Source organism: Pongo pygmaeus, chromosome 12 (assembly GCF_028885625.2).
Source record: "Pongo pygmaeus isolate AG05252 chromosome 12, NHGRI_mPonPyg2-v2.0_pri, whole genome shotgun sequence".
Lineage (NCBI taxonomy): Eukaryota > Metazoa > Chordata > Mammalia > Primates > Hominidae > Pongo > Pongo pygmaeus.
The window spans coordinates 28,955,524-28,967,685 of NC_072385.2; the positions used below are offsets into that span (position 1 = coordinate 28,955,524).

General features: G+C 38.9%; 2 protein-coding genes across 7 annotated transcripts in view; one reads left to right on the forward strand and one right to left on the reverse strand.

Moving 5' to 3' along the window:
• The window catches only part of LOC129030883 (large ribosomal subunit protein uL30m-like), a 69,764-nt gene that overhangs the window by 27,499 nt on the left and 30,103 nt on the right, over nucleotides 1-12,162 (forward strand). For 3 of the 6 annotated variants that reach the window (XM_054476735.2, XM_063649220.1, XM_063649221.1), the window contains exons 4-5: nucleotides 3,678-3,824; nucleotides 4,037-4,110. In XM_054476735.2, the coding sequence (XP_054332710.1) occupies nucleotides 3,678-3,824; nucleotides 4,037-4,110 (221 nt within the window). Of the gene's footprint in view, nucleotides 1-3,677; nucleotides 3,825-4,036; nucleotides 4,118-4,493; nucleotides 4,671-6,065; nucleotides 6,348-12,162 lie in introns of those variants that run through there. The other 3 variants (XM_063649219.1, XM_054476736.2, XM_063649223.1) reach the window with 2 other exon arrangements.
• The window catches only part of LOC129030877 (lysozyme g-like protein 2), a 120,585-nt gene continuing 116,896 nt past the window's right edge, over nucleotides 8,474-12,162 (reverse strand). The window contains exon 7 of the transcript XR_010123226.1: nucleotides 8,474-8,498. The gene's annotated coding sequence lies outside the window, so the exon portion shown is untranslated. The remainder of the gene's footprint in view (nucleotides 8,499-12,162) is intronic.

Consider the following 12,162-nt stretch of genomic DNA (forward strand, 5'->3'; position numbering starts at 1 on the left):
CCGGGTTCAAGCGATTCTCCTGCCTCAGCCTCCCGAGTAGCTGGGATTATAGGCATGTGTGACCATGCTTGGCTATTTTTGTATTTTTAGTAGAGAAGGGATTTCACCATGTTGGCCAGGATGGTCTTGATCTCCTGACCTCATGATCCACCCCCCTTGGCCTCCCAAAGTACTGGAATTACAGGCGTGAGCAACCGCGCCCGGCCCCTGCCTCTCATCTGAACTTACTCCTTTGTTCTCCTGTATTCTCAACTGGTTTCTAGACATTGCTACTTGGATAACATAGGTATTTCAAGTTCATATCCAAAATTCAACTCATCTTACTTTCCCTCCAAACAACCAAATAAAAAAGAGGGTGCATCTCTTCTATTAGTTATATCAGTTAATGCTACCATCCTCTATCTGATTTCCCAGACTAGAGACATCTGAATCAAGCTCAGCCTCCCTCTTCTTCACCCAATACAAATCCATCTGTATTACTGCCCAGAGTTCCCATATCAGTCCTTTTTCTGTTACAGCTACTGTAGTTCAGGCTCTTAAACCATGGTCATAAGTGCCTCCTAACTGGGTTTCCTTGTATCAGTCTCTATCCCCAGTTGGTTTTATTCTCAGGTAAGAGTTTTCTTTGCAAATCTCTTAGAAACATGGTCCTACTGGTTCTAACCTTCATTAATTTTGTATCCCCAGTGGTAATTTCTAAAGGCTCAACATAGACGCACATAGTTTAACTTCATCCCCTGCATTACTTTTCATGCTTTTTTCTATATTAGCTACCCTGAACCACTTGCCTTTCCAAAATATTTTGTGCTCCTTCATACTGTTCCTTTAAATATTCTCACCTTTCTTTAGTGCACCTACCCCTTCCTGTGATCTCCACCATCCTTCTCACCCTAATCTCTTCAAAATCCCTAGAAAAATATCAACAAGCAAAACTCACCAAAAAAATGCTCTTAATCTTACCCACCCTGAGATAACTGCTGCCAACTCCTTCCACATCCTTGTTTGTTGTATGTTTAATTTTTTTCTTTTAGACTAGTCAAGTGCAGTAATGAGGAGGAAAGAGTAGAATAAGGAGTTCAATCTGTGTTGTATGTTTTAAGATGTGATTCATCTCATATGAATCAATGCTTCTCTAGCTGCTCTCTCTGTCTAGTAATATAATATGAATCTCTCACTGTATACATTTTTTTTTTAAGCTCCGGTATACATGTGCAGAATGTGCAGATTTGTTACATAGGTATACATGTGCCATGGTGGTTTGCTGCACCTATCAACCCGTCATGTAGGTTTTAAGCCCTACATGCATTAGGTATTTGTCCTAATGGTCTCCCTTTGCCCCCGACTCCCCGTGTGTTCTCATTGTTCAACTCCCACTTATGAGTGAGAACATGCGGTGTTTGGTTTTCTGTTCCTGTATTAGTTTGCTGAGGATGATGGCATCCAGCTTCATCCATGTCCCTGCAAAGGACACGATCTCATTTTTTTTATGGCTGCATAGTATTCCATGGTGTATATGTACCACATTTTCTTTACCCAGTCTATCATTGATGGGCATTTGGGTTGGTTCCATGTCTTTGCTATTGTAAGTACTGCTTCAATAAACATACATTTGCATGTGTCTTTATAGTAGAATGATTTGTATTCCTTTGGGTATATACCCAGTAGTGGGATTGCTGAGTCCAATGGTATTTCTGGTTCTAGATCCTTGAGGAATCACCACACTGTCTTCCACAATGGTTGAACTAATTTACATTCCCACCAATAGTGTAAAACCACAAAAACCTTAGAAGAAAACCTAGGCAATACCATTCAGGACATAGGCATGGGCAAGGACTTCATGTCTAAAACACCAAAAGCAATGGCAACAAAAGCCAAAATTGACAAATGGGATCTAATTAAACTAAAGAGCTTCTGCACAGCAAAAGAAACTCGCATCAGAGCGAGCAGGCAACCTACAGAATGGGAGAAAAATTTTGCAATCTACTCATCTGACAAAGGTCTAATATCCAGAATCTACAAGGAACTTAAATTTACAAGAAAAAAACAAACAATCCCATCAAAAAGTGGGCAAAGGAAATGAACAGACGCTTCTCAAAAGAAGATATTTATGTGGCCAACAAACATGAAAAAAAGCTCATCATCACTGATCATTAGAGAAATGCAAATCAAAACCACAGTGAGATATTATCTCACGCCAGTCAGAATGGCGATTATTAAAAAGTCAAGAAACAATAGATGCTGGCAAGGCTGTGGAGAAATAAGAATGCTTTTACACTATTTATATTTCTACAAAACTGTTTTTAATCATTGAATAATATTCTTTTTTATTAAAATACCATCTTTTTGGGGGTCAATTTTTTTTCTCAATCTGATTCCCCAGAGGTATGACTCTTGATCTAATGTCTTTGAGACCTTTGTATATATTTTATATGAGTCTTAGAAACAGTATTTATAGAATATATCACATATGCACACTCATGTATTTGGTACAGATGATGCACATAACAGCTTACAACACATAATTGTGTGGACATTTCTTTTTGATTTTTGGCTGAAGAATATATTATGGCCATCATTCAATGTGAAGACCTGCAAAGATAGTAAACCTCATTCATTTTAATGGTAGTATTGTATCCTATAGGATATATCAGAATTTGTGTATTTGCGCCAGGCGCGGTGGTTCACGCCTGCAATCCCAGCACTATGGGAGGCCGAGGCAGGCGGATCACAAGGTCAGGAGTTCGAGACCAGCCTGGCCAACATGGTGAGACCCTGTCTCTACCAAAAATAGAAAAATTAGCTGGGCATGGTGGTGCACGCCTGTAATCCCAGCTACTCGTGAGGCTGAAGCAAGAGAATCGCTTGAACCTTGGGGGCGGAGGTTGCAGTGAGCTGAGATCGTGCCATTGCACTCCAGCCTGGGCAACAGAGCAAGACTCCATCTCAAAAAAAAAAAAAAGAATTTGTGTATTTGTACCATTTTACTTAGTTTTATTATTAATCATTTTATTTAGAATGGATGCATCATAATGTTATCATAGTGAGGAACATGATTGCCTTTAAATTTCTCAGTGTTACAAATAGTGTTAGAATACACATCCTTATTCGGTACATTTAGTGTACTTATTATTCGTACATTTTGTGTACTTAGAGGAGTGTTTCTGTGGCATAGTTTCTTAGAACCTTTTGATTCTTAGATAATTAATTCAAATATTAGCTCTGTGGAGCTGTTTCTGATCCCTCATAGGCAGAGTTCATTAGTCATTTGCCTGTATTCTCATAATACTTTGTAGATTCTTTTTATTATACTTAGGTTTTATTTTCATTTTTAATTTACACGTTTGTTTTCCCACTTGATAGTCAGCTTTTCACCTGAGAGTAGGGAGGGAAGAGGATGCAGCCCAGTGCCCAGCTCATAGCAGTGCTTACAGATTCTCCTGGCATTTATATTATTTAGTGTCATCTGGTTGCTCCTGCTTTGTTCTACAGGTTAAACTCCATCTATCTGCATAATCAGACTGATAGGAATGTTCAATTTGAGGTTGAGGATTACATGATGATTAAGGATGAGATAATTATGTAGTTGTGTATGTGTATGTGTCTTTTAAGAAAAAATGGGAGGTACACAGAAACAGTGTAAGTTGGAAATTTACCATTTATAATTCTTTCCTTTCTAGGTGTTTCAGGCCTCACCTGAAGATCATGAAAAATATGGTGGGGATCCACAGAACCCTCATAAACTGCATATTGTTACCAGAATAAAAAGTACAAGAAGACGTCCATACTGGGAAAAAGATATAATAAAGATGCTTGGATTAGAAAAAGTATGCAGTTATTTTAATCATCTTTAGTGTTGTTTACATTTGCTTTAAATTTTATGCTTTGAAAACTTTGCGGTATATATTTATTGTTTATTTTGTATTAATTTATTTATAAATTCGGCTTAGAATGAACCTTCAATTTAACATTTTACTGAAACGTGGAACTCTGCTTTTCAGATTGATTGATAACATTGCTTTGTTGTTGTTGTTCACAGGTGCATACCCCTCAAGTTCACAAGAATATCCCTTCAGTGAATGCAAAATTGAAAGTGGTTAAGCATTTGATAAGGTTTGTTGTTTCTTCTCAGCTCTTTTTAAAATGTATTGCCTAGTGTAATTCTAAATGCATTTTTCTGTCTTTTTTGTTAATGTTCTGAAAAAAACTTTTAAAAAACTAAAATTTTTTTTTTAATTGTCACATAATAATTGTACATATTTATGGGGTACATAGTGACGTTTCAATATATATAAAGTATAGTGATCCGATCAGGGTAATTGGCATATCCATCATCTCAGACATTTATCGTTTCTTCATTTTGGGAACATTCAACATCCTCCTCCTAGCTATTTGAAACTATGTGTTATTGTTAACTGTAGTTACCCTGCGGGGATATAGAACACTAGAACGTATTCCTCCTATCTAAACACATTTTCTTGTGTCACAAAATCAAGCCCTTGAAGTTGCCACAAGGACTTCCAACAGAGGAGAACATGTCTAACACGTGCCTCAAAAGCACTGGGGAGTTAGTAGTGCAGTGGCATCTGAAACCTGTGGAGCAGAAAGCACATGAGTCCTAATGCCCCAGCAGCTTCCATTTGGAAAATGCAAATTGTTTTTATTTAAAGATGGTGAGAAAGTGTTTTCATTCAAATATGTTTTCAAAACCATTTTCAGGCCGGGCACGGTGGCTCACCTGTAATCCCAGCACTTTGGGAGGCTGAGGCGGGCGGATCACCTGAGGTCAGGAGTTCAAGACCAGCCTGACCAACATGGAGAAACCCCCATCTCTATTGAAAATACAAAATTAGCCTGGCGGGGTGGCGCATGCCTGTAAACCCAGCTACTCAGGAGGCTGAAGCAGGAGAATTGTTTGAACCTGGGAGGCAGAGGTTGCGGTGAGCTGAGCTGATGCCACTGCACTCCAGCCTGGGTGATAGGATAAGACTCCATCTCAGGGGAAAAAAAAATTTTTTTTCACTGACTAAACCTGCTGCAGCTCTTTTTTACTACAGACTTGGAGATTTTAGTTTAATTTGGTTTAATTCTCTGTCCTTTCCCTTTCACTCTTTCACTCCAAAACGGGTAAGAATGGCATTGTTTGAACATCTACATTTGGGTCTACTGCCACCTTAGCAAGCCTCATCAACCATTTTATAAAAATTGCGTTATTGTTGTTGTTGTTGTTTTTGAGACAGGGTCTTGCTCTGTCGCCCAAGCTGGAATACAGTGGCATGATTTCAGTTCACTGCAGCCTCAACCTCCCAGGCTCAAGTGATCCTCCCACCTCAGCCTCCAGAGTAGCTAGGACTACAGGCAGTGTGCCACCACACCCAGCTAATTTTTAAAAGTTTTTTCATAGAGGCAGGGACTCACTATGTTGTCCAAACTGGTCTCAAACTCCTGGGTTCAAGCCATCCTTCCGCCTCAGCCTCCCAAAATGCTGAGATTACAGGCATGAGCCACTGTACCCAGCCAAAATTATTTTCTTTTTTAAGTGAATTCAACAATTTCTGTGAGTGGCTCTTTGCATGAACACTGTGCAATGTGTTGGAGAAATCCACAGCTGACCAAAACATGGTCCCCACCTTTTGGAGCTTACAGTCTGTTCTGGGGAACAGAGATTCAGCCAAAGTCAAGAAACACTGGATGCCAGCTAGATTATCTGTTTTGTGCTTTAGTGTCTATAAGTACATATGTGGATATGGGTTTATTTTATCCCTAAATTTGGTACCAAACCAGCATTTAATATCTAATTATAAATCTAATTTGGCCTAAACTTTATTATTGCACACTGCCTGAACAAAACATATTTGTCTCTATGTAAATTTTTTCCTCATGGAACAAGGGTGTGAAATGAAAATACTTTAGGATTCATTCAAAAACAGACTATTCTGTTTTCAGCTTCAGAATTGTTCTTTGAATCCTAAGGAACCTCTGTCAACAGTTGAGGTTGCTATTGAAAAGAAAAAAGAAGGAGGCAGAAATCTCTCAGGGAGAATTATTTCCTTTTTTTTCTATTTCAGATACCTGGAGGGGTGGGGAGAAGTAAGAATTGTAAGGGAGGTTCAATAGTGGGGAATTCTGTGACAGCTGATTGAAGATGATGATGAAGAACCTCTGCATTCTAGTTACCCTTTGCTTTCCTTTGCCTCTTGTAAAATTTGGCTTGGCAACAATGGCATTGTCATGCTTATTGTCCCAATATCCATCCTGTCGTAGATCTTAATGTTTTTGATCATTGCATTAAAGTGGAAGTGCCACCCACAGTGAAACCAGATCCCATTAATAAATAAGGTTAAAGGCAATTGCAGTTTTAATTCCATAGTTATTGAATATCCAATGTGTGTAAGGCCTGGAGGGGAGCCAAAGGACACTAACTTCTAAGAGCGCCATCTAGTTGGAGAGAAACCTGTGTGCCACAACATACAGTGTCCTTGCCTATGTGGGGTTGAAGACGTCTGTGAAAATAAAGCAGCCTCTGCTAATTTAGTGCCATCTCTTTTACTGTGCTAATTTTTTTTTCTTTAGAGACAGGGTCTCACTCTGTCGCCCAGCCTGGAGGGCAGTGGTGTGATCATAGCTCACTGTTCCCTCCAACTCTTGGGCTCAAGTGATCCTCCCACCTCAGCCTCCTGAGTAGCTAGGACTACAGATACACGCCACCACTCCCGGCTAGTATTTTTTAAAATGTTTTGTAGAGCCAAGGTGTTGCTATGTTGTCCACACTCATCTGGAGCTTCTAATCTCAAATGATTCTCCTGCCTCAGCCTCCCAAAATGCTGGGAATACAGGTGTGAGCCACCACACCTGGCCTTACTGTACTAATATTAATATTGTGTAAATTGGGGAAAATACCGTGGTTAATTTTTACTCAAACAGTAAGAAAGTTTGAGTAACTAATTTTAACCTCAACAGCCCATAGCTGGAAGAGGGGATCTAAATGTTAAGTTGAATATTTAGAAATAAAAGTGTCTACAAGAAGAAAAGTCTTTAGTGAAAATATGGGCATAGGCCAGTGGCATTAGCTTTCTATTGCTGCAGAACAAATTACCACAAACTTAGCTGCTTAAAACAACACACACTTATTGTCTCACAATGTTTGTGGGTCAGAAGTCTAGGCATGGCTTAGCTGGGTAGTCTGCTTAGGATCTCAATGCTGGAAAAACGTGTCTGGCCAGGTGCTCATTGTAGCCTTGACAGGGAAGGGATCTGCTCCCAAGCACTCTCAGGTTGTTGGCAGAATTTGTTTCCTTATGGCTGTAGGATTCAGGGCAAGTTGCTTCTTCCAAAACCAGCATTGGAGACAGACTAGCAAGATGGGCACTACACTCTTAGATAATCAAATAAATGCAGTCATGTGCCTCGTGTCACCTTCTTTCCATTCCATTCATTAAGAACAAGTTGCAGTTCCTACCTACACTCGAGAAAGGGAGGAATTACACAGAAGTGTGACCACAAGGAGGCAGGGCTCATGGAGGCCTCCTTAAAGTCCCCCAGCCAAGCCTGAAAAGTCAATCCTGGACCTTATCATAGTGGCTGTGTAGTTTAGAAGGGTTCTTCAGATTGGTATTCCTTTGCCTCATATCAATTCAAAACCTTATAAGGGCTTATTCCTCGGTCTTGACTTTCTGTCTTTGAGGATTGCTTTGTTTAGTGTCACCTGCCTTCTTTCAGGAGGTTTTGCCTGGCATCTGGTGGTGACCATGGCCTTTGGTCAAGCTCAATAGATAGTCACCCAAACACTACCTTTAAGGACCACTGCAGTTCTCTTAGGGTCTCCTCAATCTAAAATTGTACCTCTTTCAGGCCAAACATCTATTTTCTTCCTTTTTTTTTCTCATAAGAATGCTAACTAGTATGCCTATTATCTAACTGGCACAGTTTCACCAAGGACAATTTGGAACTGCACAGGCCATTTTAGGGAGCTTTTGACATGAACAAGATTGCTTCTTTGGGAGGTACCTTAAAACAAAGAGCAAAGAAACTTCTATGTGGAAATTGTCTTGTTTTTCTAAAAATGAGATAATTTTGCTTAACATAAGTAGTATCCCTTCCTTCCTTTCCATACTTTGGGGATTAATAAGTACTAGCTTTTTGATCACACAACTTGATAAACTTTTCAAGGGTCCAAATTACTGTCTAAACCATTTGCCACTCTTTGTGTATATTTGTCAAAATCTGCTTTTCTATATCAAAACTTTTCTCTCAAGACCTGAGGGAATTAATTAATAAGGAATCCTTGGAACACTGGAAATTCTAAAATAAGAGTCAGATATAAAACACTGGTCACTAAAATTCTTACCTTTATATATTAGAATGGCAATCAATTAACAAACTGAAAATGTCTTTGGATATTATTTCTGTTTATTTTTTGCCTCCAAATTATTAAAATGACATGAAATAAGTGCTGAAGAAGAAAAATAATTCATTTCCTGTTCTCTAGTTTTCTTTATTACCTGGAAAAAAAGAAAATTTGTTGATCACTTTAAAGATAATATAAACAGCTGAGCATGGTGCTACATGTCCCTACAAAAGGACATGAACTCATCATTTTTTATGGCTGCATAGTATTCCATGGTGTATATGTGCCACATTTTCTTAATCCAGTCTATCATTGTTGGACATTTGGGTTGGTTCGAAGTCTTTGCTATTGTGAATAATGCTGCAATAAACATACGTGTGCATGTGTCTTTATAGCAGCATGATTTATAGTCCTTTGGGTATATACCCAGTAATGGGATGGCTGGGTCAAATGGAATTTCTAGTTCTAGATCCCTGAGGAATCGCCACACTGACTTCCACAAGGGTTGAACTAGTTTACAGTCCCACCAACAGTGTAAAAGTGTTCCTATTTCTCCACATCCTCTCCAGCACCTGTTGTTTCCTGACTTTTTAATGATTGCCATTCTAACTGGTGTGAGATGGTATCTCATTGTGGTTTTGATTTGCATTTCTCTGATGGCCAGTGATGGTGAGCATTTTTTCGTGTGTTTTTTGGCTGCATAAATGTCTTCTTTTGAGAAGTGTCTGTTCATGTCCTTCGCCCACTTTTTGATGGGGTTGTTTGTTTTTTTCTTGTAAATTTGTTGGAGTTCATTGTAGATTCTGGATATTAGCCCTTTGTCAGATGAGTAGGTTGCGAAAATTTTCTCCCATTCTGTTGGTTGCCTGTTCACTCTGATGGTAGTTTCCTTTGCTGTGCAGAAGCTCTTTAGTTTAATTAGATCCCATTTGTCAATTTTGGCTTTTGTTGCCATTGCTTTTGGTGTTTTAGACATGAAGTCCTTGCCCATGCCTATGTCCTGAATGGTATTGCCTAGGTTTTCTTCTAGGGTTTTTATGGCTTTAGGTCAAATATTTAAATCTTTGATCCATCTTGAATTAATTTTTGTATAAGGTGTAAGGAAGGGATCCAGTTTCAGCTTTCTACATATGGCTAGCCAGTTTTCCCAGCACCATTTATTAAATAGGGAATTCTTTCCCCATTTCTTGTTTTTGTCAGGTTTGTCAAACATCAGATGGTTGTAGATGTGTGGTATTATTTTTGAAGGCTCTGTTCTGTTCCATTGGTCTATATCTCTGTTTTGGTACCAGTACCATGCTGTTTTGGTTACTGTAGCCTTGTAATATAGTTTGAAGTCGGGTAACATGATGCCTCCAGCTTTGTTCTTTTCGCTTAGGATTGTCTTGGCAATGTGGGTTCTTTTTTGGTTCCATATGAACTTTAAAGTAGTTTTTTTCCAATTCTGTGAAGACAGTCATTGGTAGCTTGATGGAGATGGCATTGAATCTATAAATTACCTTGGGCAGTATGGCCATTTTCATGATATTGATTCTTCCTATCCATGAGCACGGAATGTTCTTCCATTTGTTTGTGTCCTCTCTTATTTCCTTGAGCAGTGGTTTGTAGTTCTCCTTGAAGAGTTCCTTCACATCCGTTGTAAACTGGATTCCTAGGTATTTTATTCTCTTTGAAGCAATTGTGAATGGGAGTTCACTCATGATTTGGCTCTCTGTTTGTCTGTTATTGGTGTATAAGAATTCTTGTGATTTTTGCACATTGATTTTGTATCCTGAGACTTTGCTGAAGTTGCTTATCAGCTTAAGGAGATTTTGGGCTGAGACAATGGGGTTTTCTAAATATACAATCATGTCATCTTCAAACAGGGACAATTTGACTTCCTCTTTTCCTAATTGAATACCCTTTATTTCTTTCTCCTGCCTGATTGCCCTGGCCAGAACTTCCAACAGTTGAATAGGAGTGGTGAGAGAGGACATCCCTGTCTTGTGCCAGTCTTCAAAGGGAATGCTTCCAGTTTTTGCACATTCATTATGATACTGGCTGTGGGTTTGTCATAAATAGCTCTTATTATTTTGAGATACATCCCATGAATACCTAATTTATTGAGAGTTTTTAGCATGAAGCGTTGTTGAATTTTGTCAAAGGCCTTTTCTGCATCTGTTGAGATAATCATGTGGTTTTTGTCTTTGGTTCTGTTTATGTGATGGATTACATTTATTGATTTGCATATGTTGAACCAGCCTTGCATCCCAGGGATGAAGCCCACTTGATCATGGTGGATAAGCTTTCTGATGTACTGCTGGATTCGGTTTGCCAGTATTTTATTGAGGATTTTTGCATCGATGTTTATCAGGGATATTGGTCTAAAATTATCCTTTTTTTGTTGTGTCTCTGCCAGTCTTTGGTATCAGGATGATGCTGGCCTCATCAAATGAGTTAGGGAGGATTCCCTCTTTTTCTATTGATTGGAATAGTTTCAGAAGGAATGGTATCAGCTCCTCCTTGTACCTCTTCTAGAATTCAGCTATGAATCCGTCTGGTCCTGGACTTCTTTTGGTTGGTGAGCTATTAATTATTGCCTCAACTTCAGAGCCTGTTATTGGTCTATCAGGGATTCAGCTTCTTCCTGATTTAGTCTTGGGAGGGTGTATGTGTCCAGGAATTTATCCATTTCTTCTAGATTTTCCGGTTTATTTGTGTAGAGGTGTTTATAGTATTCTCTGATGGTACTTTCTGTTTCTATGGGATCGGTGGTGATATCCCCTTTGTCATTTTTTATTGCGTCTATTTGATTCTTCTCTCTTTTCTTCTTTATTAGTCTTGCTAGCGGTCTATCAGTTTTGTTGATCTTTTCAAAAAACCAGCTCCTGGATTCATTGATTTTTTGAAGGGTTTTTTGTGTCTCTATCTCCTTCAGTTGTTCTCTGTTCTTAGTTATTTCTTGCCTTCTGCTAGCTTTTGAATGTGTTTGCTCTTGCTTTTCTAGTTCTTTTAATTGTGATGTTAGGTTGTCAATTTTAGATCTTTCCTGCTTTCTCTTGTGGGCATTTAATGCTATAAATTTCCCTCTACACACTGCTTTAGCTGTGTCCCAGAGATTCTAGTATGTTGTGTCTTTGTTCTCATTGGTTTCAAAGAACATCTTTATTTCTGCCTTCATTTCGTTATGTACCCAGTAGTCATTCAGGAGCAGGTTGTTCAGTTTCCATGTAGTTGAGTGGTTTTGAGTGAGTTTCTTCATCCTGAGTTCTAGTTGATTGCACTGTGGTCTGAGAGACAGTTTGTTATAATTTCTGTTCTTTTACATTTGTTGAGGAGTGCTTTATTTCCAACTCTGTGGTCAATTTTGGAATAAGTGTGGTGTGGTGCTGAGAAGAATGTATATTCTGTTGATTTGGGGTGGAGAGTTCTGTAGATGTCTATTAGGTCTGCTTGGGTGCAGAGCTGAGTTCAATTCCTGGATATCCTTGTTAACTTTCTGTCTTGCTGATCTGTCTAATGTTGACAGTGGGGTGTTAAAGTCTCCCATTATTATTGTGTGGGAGTCTAAGTCTCTTTGTAGATCTCTAAGGACTTGCTTTATTAATCTGGGTGCTCCTGTATTGGATACATGTATATTAAGGATAGTTAGCTCTTCTTGTTGAATTGGTCCCTTTACCATTATGTAATGGCCTTCTTTGTCTCTTTTGATCTTTGTTGGTTTAAAGTCTGTTTTATCAGAGACTAGGATTGCAACTCCTGCCTTTTTTTGTTTTCCATTTGCTTGGTAGATCTTCCTCCATCCTTTTATTTTGAGCCTATGTATGTCTCTGCACGTG